This window comes from Microtus pennsylvanicus, chromosome 5 (assembly GCF_037038515.1).
Source record: "Microtus pennsylvanicus isolate mMicPen1 chromosome 5, mMicPen1.hap1, whole genome shotgun sequence".
In the NCBI taxonomy this organism is placed as follows: domain Eukaryota; kingdom Metazoa; phylum Chordata; class Mammalia; order Rodentia; family Cricetidae; genus Microtus; species Microtus pennsylvanicus.
Window position 1 is genome coordinate 113,958,690 of NC_134583.1, and position 24,866 is coordinate 113,983,555.

Below are 24,866 nucleotides of genomic sequence, written 5' to 3' on the forward strand. Positions count from 1 at the left end.
CTGCTGGCCAGAAGAAGGCACCAGACCTCATTACAGATGGTTGTGAGCCACCATGTGGTTGCTGGGAATTGAACTCAGGACCTTTGGAAGAGCAGGCAATGCTCTTAACCACTGAGCCATCTCTCCAGCCCCCTGTAGGCTCCTATCTTATGTAGGATTTTTATTGCTGTGAAAATACACCATGACCACAGCAATTCTTATAAAGGAAATCATTTATTATGGGCTAGCTTACAGTTTTAGAGGGTTAGTCCATTATCATTATGGCAGAAATCTTGACAGTGTAAAGGCAAAGATAGTGTTGGAGGAACTGGGAATTCTACATCTGTCAAGATGTAGGCAACAGAAGAGAAAAATGTCCCACACTGTGTGTCGCTTGAGCATGTGAGAACTTAAAACCTCCATCCACAGTGACACACTTCCTCTGCCAAGGCCATACTTCTTCCATCAAGGCTGCACCTCCTAATAGTGTCATTCCCTATAGGCTAAGCATTTAAGCACTTGAGTTTATAGGGGTCATACCTATTCAAACCTGCACAGGCTCTGTTTTCAAGCCAGTCCCTGTGGTGGTTTGAATAAAAATATCCACCAGAGATCCCTTAGGGAAGGGTGCTACTAGGAGGAATGACCTTGTTGGAGGAGGTGTGTCACTATGGGCCAGCTTTGAGCTCTTAGATGCTCAAGCCAGGGCCAGTGTGTCATTCTCTTCCTGCTTCCCATTAATCCAGATACAGTTTTCCCAGTTCCTTCCCCAGAACTGTGTCTGTCTGTATACCACCATACTTCCTGCCATCACTATAATGGGCACAAGCATGTTCCAGTCAACAAAGCTGAAAGGAGCTAGAGATCTGAAGAGCATTTTGACATCAAACATGGAGATGTAAAGTTTGTATTTTGCCCAGCTGGTTTTTGGTCTTGCTTTGGTTCAGTATTTCCTCACTATGTTCCCTTTTCTGCTTTTTGGAATGATAATATATATCCTGAACATGATGTTGTAATATTGCATGAGACTTTGAAATTTTAAGAAGGTTCAAGATTGCTATAAATAGACTGTTGGGACATTCGAAGTTGGACAAAGTACATTGTGATATGACTACAAGGCTATGAGGGCCTTGTAGTGTGGTCATGTGGTAGTTTGAATAAAAATGGCCTCCATAGGTCCATAGGGTGTGCCACTATTAGGAGGTGTGGCCTTCTTGGAGTAAGTGTGGTCTTGTGTCAATACGTGTGGCCTTGCTGGAGGAGTGTGTCACTGTAGGTAGGCTTGGAGTTCTCAGATGATGAAGAAAGGCCTGCTGGGTCCATGAGGGTTGCACAGAGATGGGCACAGGTCACCAAAGACTAGTCAACCAGAAGCAAACTTTATTCTGGGGGGAAAATTTAAAAATTAAAATAAATAAATAAATAAATCTCCATGGGCACAAAAATCTTATCAGTTATGTGAGACCACAGCTAGAGTTTGGACTTGTAAGCCTGTGGCAAAGGTTGGCTCCTCCTTTTATAGCAAGCATTAGGCAATAACAAAGGAATTTTTAGAGTCTTGAGGTGAAACTTAGACACAAATTGCCCTTCTTTGCAACTTTCAGTAGTAGAATTTTTCAGTTAAACTAGTGTTTATATTTAGTCCATTGTTTTCCATGCTGTCCCCTGATAGTGTTTACCAAGGCTCTGCACCTCCCCTGACACTGCCAGTTTCCCATAGCAGGGAGGGGTAGGGGAAAATGCACAACTGAAATGTCACATACACCCCACCACTTAAAGGTTAACTCAGCTCATATTCAGTTGTTGATCATGAGTGGCCAGTTTACAGAGCTGACCCTCAGTTTGCAGAGGGCTTCTTCAGTCTTGCAGAGAGAGCTGTTTACAAAAGGGAGCAGCTAATCCTTAAGCTGCTGAGAAAGCTACTGACAGCCTGCTCTCATTCTTCTAGGCTTACAACTTTATATTTCTTGATTTCTACATTCTCGTGTCTGGAATCTACATTTCCATATTCTTATTTTGAACGCTTCTGTTCTACTGTGGCATTTTCTTCCTGCTGCCTGTTGATCTGATGTAGAACTCCAATCCTTCTCCAGCACATGTCTGACTGCACACTGCCATGCCTCCTGCCATAACAATAATGTAATGAACGTCTGAACTGTAATCCATCCCCAATTAAATGTTTTCTTTTATAGGCATTGCCATGGCCATTGTCTCTCTTCACACCACTAGAAACCCTAAGAGTTCCTATCCACCAAAGTATTGTTGATTATTCGCTGATGGTCATGCTGTTTAATACAAAAAACACTGACATGGATATTCATACCTTCCATGCAGTACCTGGAATGCAACTAACTAGAGATGGCCCTGTTCCCTTTCTTACTATACCACCCTGTAATTGGTTTTTTATTCTTTGTTCTTTGAGGGGTCTGCCACCCAGCTCCCAAATAAATCCCACAGAGACATTCTTTCTTATGAATGCTCGGCCTTGGCTTGGCATGTTTCTAGGACACTTTCCTTAGCTTAAATTAACCCATCTACCTTCTGCCTCTGGGTTTGTACTTTTCTATATTCTATATTCCTTTCTTTCCTTCTTACACCACAGCTGGCTATGTGGTTGGGTGCCTGACCCCTGGCATCTACCTTTCCTTCTTTTTTTGCTCCTCCCTCTTCTGTTATTTATTCTCTCTGCCTGTCAGTCTACCTATCCCTCTCTCTTGTATAGTTATTGGTTGTTCAGCTTTTTATTATACCACTCAGGCATTTTAGACAGGCAAAGTAACACAGCCTCACAGAGTTAAACAAATGCAATATAAAAGAATGCAACACTTCTTTGCACCATTAGACAAATATTCCATGGCATAAACAAATGTAACATATCTTCAACTAATATTGAATACAACACACCCCCATTGTAGTTTTTCAGAAAATAATTCATAAATCCAGTCCATTATCATTGGGACTGCCAGTACAAATGTCTGATAAACATGCAAACTTTAAATATATTATTTTTTAGTCTTTTAAATTTATGTGTATATGCGTGTGCCTGCATAAGTCTATGTGTACAACATGCATGGAGGAGCCTATGGAGGCAAACAGCGGGTTGACATGGACCAGCCTCGACAAAAACACATCTTGTCAGGGTAGAGGCAAAGGGATTTAGAAATAGAGATAAGAATATGAAAATGAAAATAATAACATGGAGAAAACGCCTTTAATCCCAGCACATGGGAGGCAGAGGCATGTGGATCTCACACTTATCATCCCCTGAAATATTTTGTAAATATGTCTCCCCTCAGGAAAAGGTGGAAATGGATTACTGGAAGAGAAGAGCCTGCCAAATAGCCAGATCCTAGCTTGTCAATCAAACTGCTGCTGCCCAATCTTTCTCTCTCCCGTTCCCTTTTCGTCTCCCGTCTCAGTTACTCTTCCTGTCCATTGATGTGGGCTATCAGGGATCATCTTTATGAATCCTGAGAGCGGACACTACAGTTTTCCATTGCTTGAATTTAATAAGCATGTTATTGGCTTAACATGGATAAATCTGTAGAAAGTATCCGTTGTAATTTCCCAAAATTCAGGCAAATGAAGTCTAGCCCATCCCAAGCATCATCTTCCTACGGAGAAAAGCAGTGCTCAGGTACCAGGGTAGCATCAGGCATGCTGACTAACACGAGTTGTGTAGAATGAAATAACCTTCTTCATGTTTTCACATCCCATGTGCTGCTCTCATGTGCTCAGCTTCTCCCATGCTTTCCCACTAGACTCCTGGGAGTTGGTTCTGCTATCCCATGCCTTCCTGGGTACTGTGAAAGATGAACCTTTAAAATACTATCAACAAATTACACTGAAAGAGCTTGTGATTCCCATAAATTTTAATGGATTTATTTTAGTGGAGGGAAAAGCATCACACATAGCAAACTATCAATAAGAGAGAAAAAAAATCAGGCAAACTTTTTATTTCATCTTCAGTCTGTAAGGTCCCAGAAAGCTTTCCTTGCATTACTGTCCCCACACTTAAGTCTCTCATTAGCTGTGAATGGGTGTCCAGGACTGTGAGAGCGGTTCTGCTTTCAAACTCTCTCTTTTTCTCATCTCTTTTGCTCTGAGGTTGTACTATAGTAAGAGTTTCTGACGACCTAAAATGAATCCTAATTGGAGAAGACTTCTTCGTCCAGCACACTGGCAGGCAGACGATGAAGATTTTCTTCAGTAAACTCCATTATATTTTTTTGTTTTTTTTAATTAATTAATTAATTTATTTAAAATTTCCACCTCCTCCCATCCTCCCATTTCCTTCCAACTCCCCCCACTCCCATTCCCCGCGCTCCCCAGTCCTAAGAGAAATCAGGGTGCCCTGCCTTGTGGGAAGTCCAAGGATCTCCCTCCATCCTAGAAAGTTGTGCATCCAAACAGACTAAGCTCCCGAAAAGCCAGTACATGCAATACAATCAAAATCCAGTGTAATTGTCATTGGCTTCTCAGTCCGGCCTCATTGTCAACCACATTCAGAGTGTCCGGTCTGATCATATGCTCATTCAGTCCCAGTCCAGCTGGCCTTGGTGGGCTCCCATTAGATCAGTTCCACAGTCTTCCTGGGTAGATGCAACCCTCGCAGTCCTGTCTTCCTTTCTTATATTCTCCCTTCTTCTGCACTTCGATGAAGATTTTCTTGTCACAACACACACATAAGGAAAAAGGTTTGTGTCAGCGCTCAAAGGGTTGAGAACAGCAGGAGTCAGTCCAGGCCACCATTAAGTGAGCAGGTGTAGTGGGGACAGAAGTGAGGGTGAGAAAGAGGTGGCAGGAGCCAATGCATTTAGGTACTTGGATTGCAGCAAGATTGCAGATCTGAGGAAAGCAGTCAGTTAGGAGGAATGGAATCTCAGTGATGAGTACATTATCTTCGCAGAGCTGAGCTGCATTCAGAACTCAGGGTTCATCTCCCCAGTGAGCCTCAGAGCCTGCTCATAGTACAGCTGGGCCTCGGGCATGTTCCCTCTCAGCTTGTGGACTAACCCAAGGAGGCTGGTGCTCTCCACAGGTCGATCATTCTGCTGAATCCGTCTTTCAGCCACTTTCTCCAAAGCTGTGAGTAGTTTCCTCTGGGCATACGACTTTTCTTCTATTTTTAGACCTTTTAAGTAGTGGGTGATGGCCGTGTCTTCTGATTGAAATTGCTGGTAACGGCCATAGCGGAAATGAATGTCCTGCTCTATGTGCCCACTGAGGTTCTTCATGTTCAGCGCTATCTGGAAATTTGCCTCAGCTTCTTCATATTGGCGAATTTCTGCCTGTGTTTCAGCCATGCAAACATAAGCTGCATCAAACGTGGGCCTCAGCTTCACACTCTTCTGAAATTCAAAGATGGCCCGTTGTGCCAATTCCTTAATGCTGCCAGACCTTCGGGTCTGTCTGTTCCTGGATGTCTTCAGTTGGATCATTTGTTGCCTGTAGCAGAACCCTATTTGGTAATGCAGGTAGCCAGACTCAGGTGATGTCTGCAAGGCCTTGCGTAGGAGTTGGAGAGCTTTGTCTATGCAGTCTTTCTTTAGGTAATACTTGGCAGCATGTCGAAAGACATAGGTTTGACAGGATGGGCTGCTGAGGGCTTCTTCAATGTGTCTTTCTGCTTCATCTGTTTCTCCTATGTCCTGAAGTTTCAGGGCAAGATAAACTTTAATATATGGATCTGATGGATTTAACCTGACAGCCTTCCTCAGGGGTTTCAGAGACTTATTTTTGTCATCAAAATCTTCACGATAGGCGGCTACAGCATAGCCAGTGTTGTATTCAGGGTTTGCAGGATCAGCTTCCACAGCTTTTGCAAAGCAGGCCAGGGCTCGTCTATTATACTTTTTCCCACATTTCAGCAAGGCCCAGCCTTCCTCACAGTGCACCTCGGCACACTCCATCCTGTAGCGGAAGGGATTTGCAGATTCCTTGCAAGTATTCTCCACCTTGTCCAGGTAGCTCTGGGCTTCTGCCAAGCTTCCCATGTGGTAATGCACCCAGGCACAGTTGCCCCAGGTCACCAGCATTTTCTTGCGCAATGGCTCTTCCTGGATCAAGGCTTCTGCTTTTCTCAGGCTCTGCAGGGCTTCCTCATGCTGGCCTTTCAGGTGTCTCACATAGGCCAGGAGGTTGTGCATCCCCACTGGGCTCATGATGTCTAGGAATTTGATCTGCTCTGAGATTCTCATTTCCAAATCGGGTATGTCAGCGTCTTCAAACAGCAAGCTCCACGTGAAGTGACAGCTCAGCTGAAGGAGATTCTCCTTGACCTGATCAGCACCAGCATTCTCTCTGTGAAAAGGAAGCAGGAAGATTTTTTTTTGGACAATCTGGCCAGATTCTGACACCACAGAAAACACATTTTACAACATTTTTGCTTATTTCTTGGAAATCTAACATTTTGCCCATTTAGAATTTCTTGATATCTGTTTTTTACATCGATTCCTCAGCTCCTCTTACTACAACTGTCAGAGTCTCCTTGACCATGCACGTCCATGTACGGGTACTTACCATCTTAGCTTTTGAGTTCATTTATTTATTCAAGACTAGACACGGTCACAGAGGTACAGGCCCGGTCTGTATTCTTGTCAGACTCCTGCCCTGAGATGTGGAACTCAACAAAACTATTATCCCTTCCCCACTGTCTGTGAGGAGAATGTGTACAAGTGCCTGCCACCTGAGCTGACCTAAATAGGAACTATTTGTCATTGCAGACCCTTCCCTTTTCATCTCCAACACCAACAGCTGGTGTCCTGTCAGAAGTAGGCTACTCAGAATGGACATGCTCTCTGCCTTGGAACAGCCTTGTGACACTAGCAATATGATTTTCTCTGGATCTTTCCTCTCTGGGCAACATAGATGGGGGGAGGTTACTCAACAATGGTGTAGGTGGTCCTTCTGTATTTGTGTTGCTTTCGTTGGTTATTAAAGAAACTGTCTTGGCCTAGTTGATAGGGCAGAACTCAGGTTGGCAGGGAAGACCAAATGAAGAAGAACAGAGTCAGGCTACACCATGGATCTCCAGCTTGAGACAGACGTAGTTTAGAATCCTGCCAGTAAGCCACTGTCACGTGGTGATACACTGATTCAGTAGAAACGGGTTAATTAAGATGTGAGAGTTGGCCAAGAAGAGGCTAGATGTAATGAGCCAGGCAAAAATTTAATACAATTTCTGTATGATTATTTCAGGTGTAAGCTAGCTGGGTGGTGGGATGCCACCTAATCCTCCTACTCTGGTGGGTCAACAACACCCTCCCCTTCTACAGAGTGACGCATAAGATGTCCTCTCCTATGGTTACGAAGAATCCCTGCATTCTACACATGCATCTACACTTTATGGGCTTTCTTGTTTCGCTATGGAGCAGGACAATCACTTCCCTAGAATGTATCACTAATACCTCAATATCACACTGTGCCCATCTGTGTAATGGAAATGATATCAGTGTTTCTCATTTCTGGTCTTTGCTGAGATTAGTGAAGCTAAACACATGGCTATGTTATAAACTACACAGGAGTTTCCTGCTTTTTTATCAGTGTTGAGAGCAAGAGATAGAATTGTGTGACTCAGGTTTTGTAGGCACCCACAGCCGCACCTTTGAGTCTTCCATGGCTAGACGTCAATAGGCCGTTGGTCCTGTTGGTAGTTGTCTGCCAGAGGCCAGAGATGCCAAAGTGCTTAAATCAGCTGTTTTTGGCTTTGATCTGATCAGATGTCAAGAATAGCAGCAGGAGGTGCTATACCATGTTAGGTCTGTCCCATAAAGGACACTCTAGCTTGGAGCCCTTAAGAGTTGACAAATAGAACATGACAGCCATTTAGAAACCTCATGAATCAGCCAGCTGGACTCACCAGCCCATCCATCCCCTATACCTCTATCCTGATAATGTTTTGATCAAAATCCTGATGACTCTGGATACCCCCCCCCCTTTCTGTTTTCAACATCTACTGTAGGAACTTCATCTTCTTTCTTTCAGTTAAGTTCTCATAATATGTCTGAATTCTGATAACCCCAGTTAAAATCCATGAGTTCCAATTTTAAATACTACAAGACCAGAATACAGCAAAATTGCCTCAAAAAAAGTGTTGTGTGACAGGCCAAAATTCTAGAAAATCTCCAAGATGTTCCTTTAATAAAAGTTAGTTTTCATAAAAAGAATTAAAATAACTACAAACCTAAAATAATCAAAACACTACGCGCTAGCATGAGTATTCATATGAGAGAAAAAGGCATATATAGCACAGAGGATGGCATTGCAGAAAGACATGGGTCAGAACAATGAGTGCATGGTAAAGCCCTTCTATCTACAGAAGGCCATAGAATAATTCCATGGGCCCAGTGGCTTGCACAACAGAACTTTGGGGGCTCTACATATCTAAATAATATTTTTTCTTACATAACAACCTCAGTTCTCCATTCTTCCTTTCCTCCTGCCCCCTACATCCCCTTCTTCCACCCTCCATCCACTCATCAGAAGGTAAGGCATTCCTTGGGAACTCAACAAAGTATGACATACCAAGTTGAGGCAGGACCAAGATCATTCCCTCTGTATCAAGGTTGAGTAAGGTAATCCACCATAGGAAATGTGCTCCAAAGAGTCAGTTCATTACCTAAAATAGGTCTTGATCACACTGTCAGGGAGCCCCACAATAGATTAAGATACATGACTGTCACCCCACATTCAGAGAATCTATTTCAACACAATGCAGGTTCCACAACTATCAATCCATAGTCTGTGAGTTCCAACTAGCTCTGGTCAGCTGTCTTTATGATTTTCCCACCATGCCCTTCACCCCTCCCCCAGTTTTGTTCATATGATCCCTTCTCCCTCTCTTCAACTGAATGCCAGGAGCTCAGCCCAGTGCTTTGATGTGGGTCACTGCATCTGCTTCCATCAGTTACTAGATGTAATTCTGTGATGACAAGTAGAGTAGTCAGCACTAAAAAGCAGTGACTTCTTGAAATTTGCAGACAAACGGATGGAACTAGAAAAAGCTTCCTGACTGAAATAACCCAGTCACATAAATACAAACACAGTATGTACTCACTCATAGTGGATATTAGGCATTCTGGCAGGGTTTTGAAAAATTGACATAGAAGAAAGAGAAGAACACAACACTTCCCTAGCAAATGTAGACTCTTAGAAGTGACAATCTGGAAGCAACTACTCTGAGACAGGTACCTTTGATTTAGAGAAGCACACATCTCAGTAAGGGACTCGATGGATACATGTCCCTTCCATTTTGGAAATCTTACAATCTTTTGATTAGTTTTAAATGCCATTTCTCTATTTAAGACCAGAGATAGAATTCACCTCTAAAATTTTTGAAAATTTCACTGGCTTGAATGACCAAAGATGAGCTGCACAAAGATGATAACAATGGACAGGAAACATACAGATCAGATAGGAAGAGTCAGTGAGGCCTCATGATACACAAAGAGCAATGATCAACCAGTACAGTGGGGTAGGGAGAGCTGGTATCCCCCTGGCTAGGCTGTACAGCACCAAATGTCCAACCCTGATGCCATACATAACAAGAAACAGTATAAGGACTGGACAGGTACACACACATATCTATGTTTATATATGTGCATACATTAACAATCAATGAAAAAAGGAGGCAATGTTTCTGGAGCAGAGTCGGAAAGGCAAATGTGAGGTCCTTGAAATAGGAAATGAAAAAAAGGTAGAAATGTAATTATATATTAACCACAAAAATAAATCAAAACCTCATGCAAGAATACATTAAAGTAAATGAAGAACAAGCAAAAACATTTTTTAAAGCAGTCATAACTATCAGGAAATGACATTTTAGGGGCTTCTTCTAAGCCTTGTTCTCTCCATGTTTCTCCTTATCTCACGGAATTTCAATTGTGTTTGTGGAGGGGCAGCAAATGCCAAGGCCCTCCTATGAAGGCTGGTGGACAGCACTAGGCGCTGGTCTTCACCTGCTTGTTTTCTGCAGCTCAGCTCTCAGTAATTGCACTGAGACTGCCATTCTCACGCTTCCTTGGCAAGTCCTTTACCACTGAGCCATCTCTCCAGCTCCAGTCTAAGTCTCCAAGGGAAGCAACTGTGATGCTTCCTTCTCCTGTCACGTGGTATTTCATATCTTACAGAGAGTTGCATTATTTTGGGGCCCCAGGGAGAGCAGCATCAGTGACAATGAGCAAAGCTTGTTGAGTAAAAACACTGACAGCCCTTCCTTCCCTTGGCTTCAAGCAATGGACAGAGGATGCTTAAAATGTCCTTGATGTACCAACCAGCAGAGGTGTCACAGCTCTTTGTTCATGCCGTATAAAGGGTCATGAGCTTCATGGACCAGTTCTCTTTGGGCTTATCCCTCATCTCACTTGTCCATTCTAATTTCCACAGCACTGTTTCATAATAAAATATTTCTAGTTCTCTTTCTAATCATATACCCCTGGTAGAGTTCTATTGATGCTGGACACAATTATTTGGATATTTGAAAAGTGCCCCTGGAAATGGTTGGCAGTTGTCCCTGTCCTCAAGTCTTTACTGATAACATTTGGTAAGCCAGGTTAGAAAGAGTTAAATGCAGAAGTTTTTTTATAGTCTCTGTGTCTGCCTGTCTGTTAGTCTCTCTGTCCCTCTCTGTCTCATTCTGTTTCTCTCCTCTTGTTCTGTCTCTGTCTGTTGAGCAGCACAAAGTCCTTGTCCCTTCAGATGAGCACAAATGAAACCAGCAATGATAGACACATGGGACTGTTTCTTCAATAAGAAATATGGATAACTTGTTTTTCCACCCTGAAGGCTGGGAATAGAGATCATTAATAGCCTGGTGATTGTGCTCTCTGTAGAGCCAGAACTACAATACTCCTAAAGCGGGACCAGAGGTGGCCAATAGCTAGGTGACCTTTGCTTTATCTGTATAGCCAAAGTCTCCTCAAGCTCCCAAATCAGGGAGGGACGTATTTAATGCTGAAAAATAACATCTATGCTATCTGTTTGACTGACACCTCACAGAATCCTTCCCTGGGCCCTTAAGGTAACACATAAAAGCTACCTCTACAACCCATCTTATTAGAAGTACTTGGAATTGAGATCCAGTGCAATTATGCCTCCTTTTGGACAGAGCATTGTATTACACCAAAGAACTTTTTTTTTTTCAAATTCAATTGGGCTTAATTTAATATTCTCACAACAAACTGCGTGGGGTTCAGTCTCTAGTGAAGAGTTCAAGAATAAGAATCTTAAAATGTAGATTCCAGAAATATAAATTTAGAAATCAAAAAATTTTTTGTAATCTAGTAAATTGAGAACAGACTGTCAGCAGCTCTCTCACCAGTTTGAGAGAGCTTTACAACCCATAGCTCTATTTACAAGGCCAAAGCATCTCTCTGCAAACTGAGAGCTAGCCTACGAATATGAGCTGAGTCAACTGTTAGGAAGTAGATATACGACCTCTGGGTTAAGCCTTATACCCCCTATGTGAAACTGGCAACATCAATGGGGACAACACAGGGCTTCAGTAAAAACCTCCTGAACATCCCAAGGAAGACAATTAAGATTAAGTATAAACATTGGTTTAACTAAAAAGCCTTTGTTAATGGAGACTGTAAAATAAGGCAATCTGTACCTAAGTTTACTGTAGGAGGTACTTCTGTTTAAGTGTTGCTTTCTTTGGTTAACAAATAAAGAAACTGCCTTGGCCTTTGATAGGGCAGAACGTAGGTAGGCAGGAAAAACAGAACTCAATGCTAGGAGGAAGACAGCAGAGTCAGAGAGCCACCATGGAGCTACCAGAGTCAGACATGCTGAATCTTTCCTGGTAAGCCACTGCCACGTGGCAATATACAGACTAATAGAAATGGGTAAATCAAGATGTTAGAGTTAGTCAATAGGAAGCTAGAGTAAAGGGGCTGGAGAGATGGCTCAGTGGTTAAGAGCATTGCCTTTTCTTCCAAAGGTCCTGAGTTCAATTCCCAGCAACCACATGGTGGTTCACAACCACCTGTAATGAGATCTGGTGGCCTCTTCAGGCATACATATAGACAGAATATTGTATACATAATAAATTAAATTTTAAAAATAAAAAAAGAAGCTAGAGAAAATGGGCCAAGCAGTGTTTTAATTAATACAATTTCTGTGTGGGTATTTCGGGAGTAAGCTAGCCAGGTAGCTGGGATGAACAAGCAGCCTCTCCCTAAAACAGCTGGCACTCCAACGTGGTCACTAAATCTACATAAAACCATAGAGGACTTGAAAAAGGAATTATAGAAGAAAACAATATATATACATAAAGTTTAACACAGCTTTTTGCTGTTTGCTGGTGGTGTTTTATAGTTCCTTTAAGACAGATTTTCCTGACTCAGAAGTTGCAACAGGAAAAAAAAATGGCCTTTTACATCAGCCTAAAATAATCCATCTCTGGCTGTGGTCTCAGCTAGCTGATAAGCTCTTCGTTCCTCATGGAGATTTTTTTTTTTTACTGGATTCTTGTTTCTGGAATAAAGATTGTTTATACTTTATTAGACTTTGGTTGTCTATCCCCACCTCTGCATGAGCCCGCTAGACCCTACATCTAGAAGTGTGAACAACACTGGCTGACTAAGGTGTGTTTAACCACATTTCTTTCTTGCCCATGTAGGCCATTACTCCTCTGGCCAAGGCATTTGCAGAGAGCCGAACATTTCTTCTTCTCTAACTCTCTTTGTCTCTGTCTATGAAAGCACTAAATGCATGTTTATTCCTTCTGTTCAAGGGCACGCAAAAATGGTGATCATTTTTCTATAGAAACATTATCATAGTTTAGGGCGATCAGATTCAATCCTGCTTTTCTTTGATTTCCCTGCCTACAGCAACCCACAGCAGGAATTAGAGACGCTGTCCTCACATAATGGGAAATAAATACATTGGCATGGTAGCTAAGAACACTCTGAAATCTGGACACCATCTGTCCATGGAGATCAGCCTTGACTGGGAGGCCCCCAAGGATCCTTGTGGGGAGCTGTGCCCCAAGGGGAGGCACATGCTCTTGTGGATAAGCACTTGCAGCAGGAAAGCTGAGCAGGACAAGGCAGCTGCAATTTGTGTGGGCAACGGGGACAGAGAGCAACCTGGATCCCACTGTGCACATGCACTTGGAGTTCTCAGCATCCAGCCTCCCCTGTGCACTTGGAGTTCTCAGCATCCAGCCTCCCCTGTGCACTTGGAGATCTCAGCATCCAGCCTCCCCTGGGCACTTGGAGATCTCCAGCCTTTCTCAAACTGCAGGCACTCAATTGCAAAACACAGTCCTAGCAACCTGATAGAGTCCTGGGAAATCTAGCCCCAGGCACAGCTTAGTCACTAGACCTATGACCATGTCTGTCACCTGAAAGCTCTTAAAGTCTTCTGCCTCCTTGTTTATTTTATTCCACAATTTTATACCTCTGTGTTTTCTATATTTTTCTTTTCATACAACCGAAGCTCTCAGCCTTCTCCATACTCTCGTTCTGTACATGTTTCTATGTGCAAGAATATAAAATAGTTGCCTTTGAAAGAGATGATCACTATAGCCCTAGATTTTAAAGAAAACAACTCTACAGACTGACATTTTCAACTCAAAAGGCAGTATCAACATAAAACAAGAGACATTTACATAAAAAGACTTAACATGGAAGCAGCTAGTGGTGTACATGCCTTTAATCCCAGCACTCAGAGGCAGAGTTTACAGATCTCTGTGAGTTTACAATGAGCCTAATCTACAAGAGCTAGATCCATGATAGGCTCCAAAACTACAGAGAAACTCTGACTTGAAAAACAAAACCAAAAATACCCAGAAACCAAAAAAATAAAAAAGACTACACGGTGCCTAGTACTTCTTTACATTTAATATATGTGTATGGATATAAATATACATACATATATGCATAAATTCCTGGTGGTATTTAGTTTCTTGCAGGAAAATAATTAAATATTTCATATCAAATATAATAAAATTTCCACATTTTGTCTCTTACTAAGGTACAGAAAAAAAATGTGTCCTCTCTTGGGTTAACCCAGTCAGGGATGGGCCAAAGCACTTGAACCAGTAACCTTGAACAGCATCTCCAAAGATTCACTGGGTGTCTCTAGGGTCCATCCCAAGAGCAATGAAGGTGTGGGGGTAGGAGATGGGATGGAAGATACTCTAAGCAGCTGCTCTCTTTTAGGACTCTAAGTACATAGAGTGGTAACTTATTGTGTTGTAGGAGTTCGCATGTTTATCTCGACTACCCAGAACCAAACTGACCACACAGACACTGTATTAATTAATCACTGCTTGGCCCATTAGCTTTAACTTCTTATTGGCAAACTCTTACATCTTAATTTAACCCATTTCTGGTAATCTGTGTATCACAATATGGCTGTGACTTACTGACAAGATTCTGAACAGTCTGTCTCTGGTGGAGTTACATGAGTTCTCTCTGACTCTGCTTTCTTTCTCCCAGCATAAAGTTTGGTTTTCCTCACCTAGCTCTGATCTACCCTATCACAGGCCCAAAGCAGCTTTAACCAATGGTATTCACAGCATATAGAAGGAAATCCCACATTATTATTCCACTCCTGAAGTTCTCATTGGTAATTGTCTCTCTCCATGGATGAGCATGCTAATGTGTCAACCAGAGATTTGAACTACATGTCTGAGACAGTCTTAAAAACTCTAGCAAGTATTCTTTCACTCATCCAGCCCCATACCCACATTATAATCATTGAACAAATTCTCTGGTCCATCAGTACAATTAGTATCCTTTTCCCTTTTCAGTAGTAAAAAGAGAACCCATAAGACATAACAAATGATTGCAAGCAGACTCATCAGACCTGGTCACAAGCAAATGTCTGTGTCCTGGGTTCACTCAACCTGCAGAGCAGGGAAATCCTTACCCCATGGTGGCTGTGAAGGTGGCTGCAGTTGTCTGGGTTTTAACCAAAACAGGACTCCTCAGGATCCTTCCTTGATGCTCTGCTCTCTTCTGACCTTCGCACCAACTGGACTTCTCATATATAAGCTGGGAAGAGTGCTATAAAATGAGGTGTGGTGTGGCATACACCAGTGGGAAATGAAACTGGAAACTGAAACAAAAGCCTTCAGGTTTCTCGTCAGCGAAACTGTGGACAACCAGGTATTGGCCTTCCTGTTCTCTACTCTGAACTGATAAGGAGAAAACTCTGGAAGAGACTGACATGTCAATTCCCCTCTCTGTCCAGAGAGAGACATCCCTGAACCAGGAGATGCTGTTACAAAGGGGTTGATGGAGGCAATGTGAACATAAAGGACCAGACTTGCATCTTCACAATTTTTTCATCAAAAGTACTAATATTCTGCATTTACTCTTTGGAAGTGAGACTATAGTCATGTTGATTTGATGGGATGACAAAAGGGAAGTTTAGGGATAGCAGAGTCCATCTGCAAGTTGGTTCCTCTACAGTCTGGAAGTGGTCTAAACCACTTCGCTTGCTCTGTGGCTTTCCTTATCAACTTTTGCAGATTCCATCCATGCATGTCCTCTTCCCTCTGCAGAACTTCCCAGTGTACCTGAGGCTTTAGTAGTTAGATCATAGGTCTGGGACAAACAATGAAACTCTTTAATATAAGCAGAAGGGTTAGTAGAAAAGGAACCTAACCTCTTTTCTCTCTGAGAGAGATCTGAAAGAGAAAAGGGAACATGAAATTTTATAATGCCATTGATTCCCTCCACCTCCCAGAGAGGGCAAAAGAGTGCAGTTCTATGTTGGTATCTGGCATGGGAGGAGACTGGGGAGGATTTGGAGGTGCTAGCCCAGTGTGCAGAGGGGGTTTATTGGTGGAAAGTTGGGGTAGGACGGGGAGGGTGAGAAGAAGAGGATGGTGGGTAAGATAGAAGTTGACCTTGACCATCCAGATTGGCAAGGAAGGGGGTAGAAAGGGAAGGAGAGAAATGTAAAAAATGTTGCTTCATAGGAGGGGGTTGGGTAGTGTGGGCTTGACGGAGTAGGGGAGGGGCCAATGCCCCTGGCTTCATGGTCCAGCTGGAATTATTGGGGTCACAATTCTCAGATGACTGGAAATTTGGAGGCGTTGTGGCCTTAGCTACCAAGACCAATGCTGCGAGACACTGGCTACTAAGGGAAGGGAAAGAGCACAGAGCTGAAAAACCATGGAAATATGTAAGCTCTGCCCATTTTTTCTGAAGGCGACAAAAATTTTCTAGGATCCAGAGGATGGTAAGCCCATGGCTTCCTTCTGGTATCCAATGCATCCCATTGTCAAGATAGTATTGAGGCCAAATCTTAGTTGCATAGGGAAATTAGACACTCGGGACAGATTGCATCGGACAGCCCCAATTTATAAAGATTTTGTAAGAGGTATCCCAGGGGCGACAGCAGATCTGGCTTTGAACTGCAAGTGCCCATTTTAAAGTCTATGCCCAACTGCGTGGCCTAAGTCTATTACAGTGTGTCCACTAAAATAGCTCTTCCTTCTAAGTGGATCAGGGAAATTGAATGCTAGGTGTCCCTAAAGCAAACAAAGTCCATCTCCTCTAGACCCGGTTTTGCCGTTCTAGCCACTGAGGTCAGAACTCAAGGTGCAGGCCCGCAGCTTCCACAAGGGTCCAATAATCGATAAAAGTAAGTACAAATGGGTCCCCCCAAACACCTGTAGCATAGACCAGAAAAAGGGACCCACAAAGACACAGCTCTGTAGCCTGGGAGCTGATTTTAGAGGGGCTTGGAGAGCTCAGACTGTGGACTAGGGGGCTTTTGACATGTGGCCTATGGCCACGAAGAAAGGCCACCCTACACGGTGGGACCTCCAAGATGTTAGGAATATTCCTAACGTGAGTCTCTGCTGACACAAAAATCCCAATCAAGCCAAATTACAAGTCAAACTTACAAATATTCAAATTTAATGGGACTCCTGTGCTCTTGAGTGGCCACTAGGGGGAACCGGGATACCAGGAATGTAATTACGGGCTGGAGCAGGGGAGTGGAGGAAAGAGACCAGGAGGGAACTTTCCAGGAAAGCAGTTTAAGTAGACTGGAGCACTGGTCAAAATTTTGGCAGGCTGTCTTGACCCTGATCCAGGGAATGGTCAGGGCTTGGCAGGCACAGAGACTGGGCCTAGAAAAATGGAAACCAAAGAATAGGGCTTATATCACAAACACTTTAGCCACTAGAGAGCCAGAAAGTACACCAGCTGAGCTCAGCACTCATTCAACCCAGACTGACAAATGGTTTACACATGGGAGAGGAAAAGAGGCTTCCCTACAAGATCATTGTGGAGAAGTCTGTGCCATACCCCAGTCAGGGCCTATGTCCAAGTCCCAGGCCCTACTACAGCAGTGATCTGTGTTGTTGTCCAAGGGCTAAGTTATAACCAAAGGCCATGTGAGTGTCTGAGGTCTGTGTTATCACCTGAGGCCATAGTGACATTTGTGGTCAGGGTGGTTGCAAGGGTCTTGTCTGGGTCCATGGTGCTAATGCAGTCTGTGTTCTGTGCCGTCAGCATCCATCAAAGACCATGGGGATATCCTTGGTCTCTGCTAATGCATGAAGCCATCAATATCTGTAGGCTGTGCTTCTGCAGGGTACCAGATTGTTGTGGGTGGGCATCTTGATGTCTGCTGACAGGTCAGCCTATGACAGCTGGGTCTCAGTTAGTGTTCTTACTGAAGCATAGGGCTGTGTTTGTGGTCTACAGTATACCCAGAATTTGAGTGTGTCATCACGACCCATGTTCCCACTGAATGGAAAGAGCATAGAGATGACTTTTGTGGTGAAAGTGATATCGAAGTCTGCAGAGGCAGGGTTGAGAGGGGAAGATATGGAAGGCTTTTGTGGCAGACATTGGACCTCCCAAACTGCCTTCCCCTAAAACACATAACAGCCTAGACAGAGAGCCACCAAAGAAAACTCTTAAAAAGTGTGACAAAGTGTGATGTCAATCATCTGTGATGTCAGCTACCCTATATCAACTCTTTTTTTCCACCTTTAAACCAGAACTCCATAGGCAGAAACTGGTAGATATCTGAGTTCAAGACCAACCTGGTCTACAGAGGGAGTTCTAGAACAGTCAGAGCCACACATAGAAATTCAGTCTCAACAAACCAAAATGAATTAAGCAGTGACTGAATAAATATAAGAAAACGTGTGAACTAGATGAAGACTAGCTGTGACGATTGTTCATCACTTTAAGAGACGAGTCACACCCACTCCCTGCAGCCCCTCCCTCCCTCGCCTTCTTGTTTTCTCTCTCTGTTTCCTTTTCTGCTTCCCCCTTCTCTCTCTTGCTCTGTCCTCTTTTCCTTCTTTTCTCTCTCCCTCTATCTCTTTCTCTGTCTCTCTGTATCTCACACCCTTTTTTCCTTTTCCTTACCCTCCATAATTCAACCAATAAATATCTAATTCAATTCTGTACAATGTGTCTGTCCATGATGTGCTGACCATATGCCTACACTGCTAGCCGGCAGGAACTTGCACATTCACAGGGAACTTGCACTTTCCAGGGGACTCACAGTCTGTAGGACCAACTTTTCTCTGCATGGCTGGGGCCAGCCACCTTGGTTTGTGGACCCACCACAAGCTGCCCGGGGCCTGCAGAAAAATCATACACTAGCTCTCCTCAATCCATAGCTTCTAGATTCTGGTGAATGTGTGGGAGAAGAAGGATTCAGTTGTATTTCCGGGGCCGGGCACTAAGAATTTGATGATGTTCCAAATACTATATAGATAACACAAAGTGAAACTTGTATTTTTCTTGTTTGCTTACTTCTGTTGTAAGTTTACACGGGGCAGTAGACATGAAAGTACTTTCAAGATCAGAGTGTATGATGTAAAGCTTCCAGATAATCAATAAAAGATGGTATGTGTTGAAAAAAGATTACCAAATGCATTAAAAATGTTGTGAATTAAGGGGCATTTCAAGGAAACCAGGCTCAAGGACTTACCTGACAAATCAGATTGAAGAAGTGTAGGCCCATATTTCTACATGATGTGACATCTAAGTTCTCAGGCCATTGGTAATCTTCAGGATTTGTAAAAAGCCTGAGACTCCCTTCCAATACTGCTGTGTGAACTGTGTCTCAATTATTCCTGCATTTCCCTTCACGTCCAAGAGAGAAAAATACTTAATGTTGGGACATTGGACCCTGATAAAGAAGGGGTGTTGCTTCCACCCTAGGATATCATCCATAGAGTGACAGTTACCTGACACTGGGATGTCACAGCCCACACTAACCTATCATCTGATACTTGATGTTTGTGTCAAGGGCTGAGAACCATGTGACAAACATTAGTCCCCTCCCTTGGTGCAGTCTGCTCTACTGAAGGCCCTTTCCCCTGATCACCCATCTAGACCTGGACCTGACTTGCAGCTCTTGCCTTTGACTTGGTTAGGCCTTTTGACTCCTGGCTTGATTCCTCAGCATCTTTCTTGGCCCGATGCTGACAACAACACCAGCAATCAGTACCAGCAGCCCCTCCTGGCCTTCTACTCATCTAAGGCTCTTTCTCATTGGGATCATTCTCACTTCTCTTTTGAACTACAGATCATCATGGAATATTGGGAACTGTACTGGTAACTAAGTACACATAATCTACATTTAGTAAACAATAATGACACTATTAGCTACAGTGTGATTCTCAAACCATAAAGCACAGTGGTTTTACGTATTATTAATTTAAATATTTTTCATACTTATTTAGTGGTGTGTGCTTGTTATGTGCTTGTGCACATGCACAGTGTATCACCCATGATTATCCCTTGCATAGCTGTGCAGGGCGGCCACAACTCATTGAAGTTTCATCCATGCAGTTGTGTCAAGGAGAAGAGTCAGGACAATGGGAGAGACAACTCTATGAGGAGAGAAAGAAGAGCAAAGTGGGCCGGGAGGTGGTGATGCACGCCTTTAATCTCAGCACTCAGGAGGCAGAGGCAGGCGGATCTCTGTGAGTTTGAGGCCAGCCTGGTCTACAAGAGCTTGCCCCAAGACAGCTCCAAAGGTACAGAGAAACCCTGTCATGAAAAACCAAAAAAAAAAAAAAAAAAAAAAAAGAAGAAGAAGAAGAAGAAGAGCAAAGAAAACCCAAAGAGCTGACAGGACAGTTAAACAACAGGAAGGTAGGGAGAGGAGGAGCAGAGGGCAGAGAAGAGCTCCTGAGCATTGGTAGTGTAGGTCAGCAGACATAGAGCACAAGGTGCATCCTGGCCCAGTGAGTCGGGGATCTGGGAACTGAAGGCACGTTAATCAATGGAAGAAACTTAAGCATTTCAGTTCTCTACTTTTGACCTATAACTCTCATGAAGTTAAAGGCAGGATACAGGGCTTAGTGATAATAGGACATGCCAGATAGCTGAAGCATCCAGTATCTGAGACACATAAAATGCCCTGAAATATTTTGTAAATATGTCTCCCCTCAGGCAAAGGTGGAAATGGTTTCCTGGAAGAGAAGAGCCTGCCAAATAACCAGATACTAGCTTGTCAATCAAACTGCATGTCTTCCTGCTGCTGCCCAATCTTTCTCTCTTCCGTTCCCTTTTCTTCTCCCGTCTCAGTTACTCTTCCTGTCTATTGATTTGGACTACCAGCGAGCATCTTTATGAATCCTGAGAGCTGACATCATAGTTTTCCATTGCTTGAATTTAATACACATGTTATTGGCTTAACATGGATAAACTTGTAGAAAGTATCAGTTGTACTTTCCCAAGGGTCAGGCAAAGGAAGTCTAAGCCCATCCCAAGCATCACCTTCCTACTGAGAAATATCAGCGCTCAGGTACCAGGGTAGCATCAGTCACCCTTACTATCTGGTGTTGTGTAGAATGAAATAACCTTCTTCATGTTTTCACATCCCACGTGCTGCTCTCATGTGCACAGCTTCTCCCATGCTTGCCCACTCGACTCCTGGTAGTTGGTGTTGCTACCCCATGCCCTCCTGAGTACCGTGGAAGACTAACCTTTGGAATACTATCAACAAATAACACGGAAAGAGCTTGTGATTCCAGTAAATTTTAATGGATTTATTTTAATGCAGGGAAAAGCATCACACATAACACACTATCAATAGGACAGAAAAATTCAGACGAACTTCTTATGTCCTCTTCAGTCTGTAAGGTCCCAGCAAGGTTTCCTTGCATTACAGTCCCCACACTTAAGTCTCTCATTAGCTGTGAATGGGTGTCCAGGACTGTGAAAGCTCTCCTACTTTCAAACTCTCTCCTTTGCTCAAATCTTTTGCTCTGAGGTTGTACTATAGTAAGAGATCCTGATGATCAAAATTGAATTCTGATTGGAAAAGACTTTTGGTCCATGACACTGGCAGAGAGAGGATGAAGACTTTCTTCTAACATTACAGATATAAGGAAAAAGGTTTGTGACAGGACTCAAAGCATTGAGAACAGCAGGAGTCAGTCCTGGCCATTAAGTGAGCAGGTGTAATGGGGACAGAAGATCCTTCTAGACATGACCATGAGGGTGAGAAAGAGGTGGCAGGAGCCAATGCATTTAGGTACTTGGATTCCAGCAAGATTGCAGTTCTGAGGAAAGCAGTCAGTTAGGAGGGATGGAATCTCAGTGATGAGTACATTATCTTCACAGAGGTGAGCTGCATTCAGAACTCAGGGTTCATCTCCCCAGTGAGCCTCAGAGCCTTCTCATAGTACATTAGGGACTCTTGCATGTTTCCTTTCAGCTTGTGGACTAACCCAAGGAGGCTGACACTCTCCACAAATCGAACTTCATTTTTAATTCTTTTGTCAGCCACTTTCTCCAAAGCTATGAGTAGTTTCCTCCAGGCATAGGACGGTTCTTCTATTTTTAGACCTTTTAAGTAGTGGGTGATCGCCTTGTCTTCTGATTTTTGATGAAATTGCTGATAACGGCCATAGCGTAGATGGATATCTTGTTTTCTGTGACCTGTAAGGTTCTGCATGTTTAGCACCATCTGGAAATTTGCCTCAGCTTCTTCATATTGGTGAATTTCTGCGTGCATTTCAGCCATGCAAACGTAAGCTACATCAAACGTGGGCCTCAGTTCCACAGTCTTCTGAAATTCACAAATGGCCAGTTGGGCCATTTCCTGCGTGCTGCCCTGCCTTCTGGACGGTGTGTTTCTGGGTGTCTTCATTTGGAACATTTGTTCTCTGTAGCAGAGCCCTATTTGGAAATGCAGGTAGCCAGAGTTAGGTGATGTCTGCAAGGCCTTGTGTAGGAGTTGGAGAGCTTTGTCTATGCAGCCTTCCCTTCGGTAATACTTGGCTGCATAACGAAAGACATAGGTTTGACAGAATGTGCTGCTGAGGGCTTCTTCAATGTGTCTTTCTGCTTCTTCTCTTTCTCCTATATCCTGAAGTTTCAGGGCAAGATAAACTTTAATATATGGATCTGCTGGATTTAACATGACAGCCTTCCTTAGGGGTCCCAGAGAAATATTATTGTCATCGAAGTCTTGACGATAGGCGGCTATTGCATAGCCAGTGTTGTATTCGGGGTTTTCAGGCTCAGCTTCCAGAGCTTTTGCAAAGCAGGCCATGGCGCGACTATAATTCCGTCCTCCACACTTCAGCAAGGCCCAGCCTTCCTCACAGTCCATCTCGGCACACTCCATCCTGCAGCGGAAGGGACTTGCAAAGTCCTTGCAAGTATTCTCCACCTTGTCCAGGTAGCTCTGGGCTTCTGCCAAGCTGCCCATGTGGTAATGCACCCAGGCACAGTTGCCCCAGGTCACCACACTTCTCTTGCCCAGTGGCTCTTCCTGAATCAAGGCTTCTGCTTTTCTCAGGCTCTGCAGGGCTTCCTCATGCTGGCCTTTCAGGTGTCTCACGTAGGCCAGGAGGTTGTGCATCCCCACTGGCCCCTTGATGTCTAGAAACTCTACCTGCTCTGAGATTCTCATTTCCAAATCGGGTATGTCAGCGTCTTCAAACAGCAAGCTCCACGTGAAGTGACAGCTCAGCTGAAGGAGATTCTCCTTGACCTGATCAGCACCAGCATTCTCTCTGTGAGAAGGAAGCAAGAAGATTTGTTATGTGAGACCTAGGCAGAATCTGACACCATGCAAAGCACATTTTACAACATTCTTGCTTATTTCCTAGAAATCTAACATTTTGTCCATTTAGAATTTCTTGATATCTTTTTTTACATCGATCCCTCAGCTCCACTTACTACAACTGTCAGAGTCTCCTTGACCATGCATGTCCATGTATGTGTACTTACCATCTTAGCTTTTGAGTTCATTTATTTATTCAAGACTAGACACGGTCACAGAGATACAGGCCCACCCGCATTCTTGTCAGACTCCTGCCCTGAGATGTGGAACTCGATAAAACTATTACCCCTTCCCCACTGTGTACATGTGCCTGCCATCTGAGCTGACCTAAATAGAAACTGTCCATGGGTTCAAGACCAAGTATCAGTCATTGCAGGTCCTTACCATTTCATCTCAGACACAAACAGCTGGTGTCCTGTAAGAAGTAGCTGACTAAGAAAAAATGGTCATGCCCCTGCCTTGTGACAGCCTTGTGACACTAGCGATATGATTTTCTCTGGATCTTTTCTCTCTGGGCAACATAGATGGGGGGGGGGGTGAGTCAACAATGCTATAGGTGGTCCTTCTGTATTTGTGTTGCTTTCATTGGTAATTAAAGAAACTGTCTTGGCCTAGTTGATAGGGCGGAACTCAGGTAGGTGGGGAAGACAGAACAGAATGCTGGGGAAAAGAACAGATTCAGGCAGACTACATGAATCTCCAGCCTGAGAAGGACATAGGTTAGAATCTTGCTGATAAGCCACAGTCACATGGTGATACACTGATTAATAGAAATGGGTTAATTAAGATGTGAGAGTTGGCCAAGAAGAGGCTAGATGTAATGGGCCAGGCAGTAATTTAATTGATACATTTTCTCTATGGTTATTTCAGGTATACACTAGCTGGGTGGTGGGATGCTGCCTGCTCCTCCTACTTGGGTGGGGCTATAAGCCCCCAGCTTCTACAGAGTGGCACCTAATACGTCCTCTTCTATGGTTACAAAGAATCCCTGCACTCTAAACATGCATCTACTCTCATGTTCTTTTTTGTTTTGCTATGGAGCAGGACAATCACTTCCCTAGAATGTATCACTAATACCTCAATATCACACTGTGCCCATCTGTGTAATGGGAATGATATCAGTGTTCCCCATTTCTGGTCTTTGGGGAAATTAGTGAACCTAAACACATGGCTATGTTATAAACTCCACAGGACTTTCCTGCTTTTCTATCAGTGTTGAGAGCAAGAGATAGAATTGTGTGACTCGGGTTTTGTAGGCACCCACAGCAGCACCTTTGAGTCTTCCATGGCTAGACGGCAATAGGCCATTGGTCCTGTTGGTAGTTGTCTGCCAGAGGCCAGAGATGCCATCGCGCTTAAATCAGCTGTTTTTGGCTTTGATCTGATCAGATGCCAAGAATAGCAGCAGGAGGTGCCATACCTGTTAGGTCTATCCCATAAAGGAACACTCTAGCTTGGAGCCCTTAAGTGTTGACAAATAGAAAATGACAGCCATTTAGAAACCTCATGAATCAGGCATTGGACTCACCAGCCCACCCATCCCCTATGCTTCTATCCTGAAAATGTTATGATCAAAATCCTGATGACTCTGGATAGCCCTCCACTTCTGGGTTCAACGTCTACTGTAGGAACTTTGTCTTCATTCTTTCAGTTAAGTCTGAAGCCTGCTTTCTGAAAATCCCAGGTAAGGTCCATGAGCACCAGTTTTAAATAATACGAGACCAGAATACAGCACCATCGCCTCAAAAAAAGCTTTGCATGACAGGCCAAAATGCTAGAAAATATCCAAGACGCTCCTGTAATAAAAATGATTTTGAAAACAAAGAATTGAAATCACTATAAAGCTAAAATAATCAAGACATTAT

At 43.5% G+C, this 24,866-nt stretch overlaps 2 protein-coding genes across 3 annotated transcripts in view; both read right to left on the reverse strand.

Annotated features, from left to right (window-relative positions):
- Positions 1-4,773: 4,773 nt before the first annotated feature.
- On the reverse strand, positions 4,774-14,889 carry LOC142850391 (antiviral innate immune response effector IFIT1-like). The gene is made up of 2 exons (XM_075973881.1): positions 14,860-14,889; positions 4,774-6,282 (listed from the first exon to the last, which is right to left on the reverse strand). Exons 1-2 carry the CDS (start codon positions 14,862-14,864, stop codon positions 4,902-4,904), a joined length of 1,386 nt encoding a protein of 461 aa, XP_075829996.1. The 5' UTR covers positions 14,865-14,889; the 3' UTR covers positions 4,774-4,901.
- A 6,094-nt stretch (positions 14,890-20,983) lies between these two features.
- LOC142850387 (antiviral innate immune response effector IFIT1-like) overlaps positions 20,984-24,866 on the reverse strand; it is a 36,405-nt gene continuing 32,522 nt past the window's right edge. For both annotated transcript variants that reach the window (XM_075973873.1, XM_075973874.1), the window contains exon 2: positions 20,984-22,951. In XM_075973873.1, the coding sequence (XP_075829988.1) occupies positions 21,565-22,951 (1,387 nt within the window). In that variant the 3' untranslated portion in view covers positions 20,984-21,564. The remainder of the gene's footprint in view (positions 22,952-24,866) is intronic.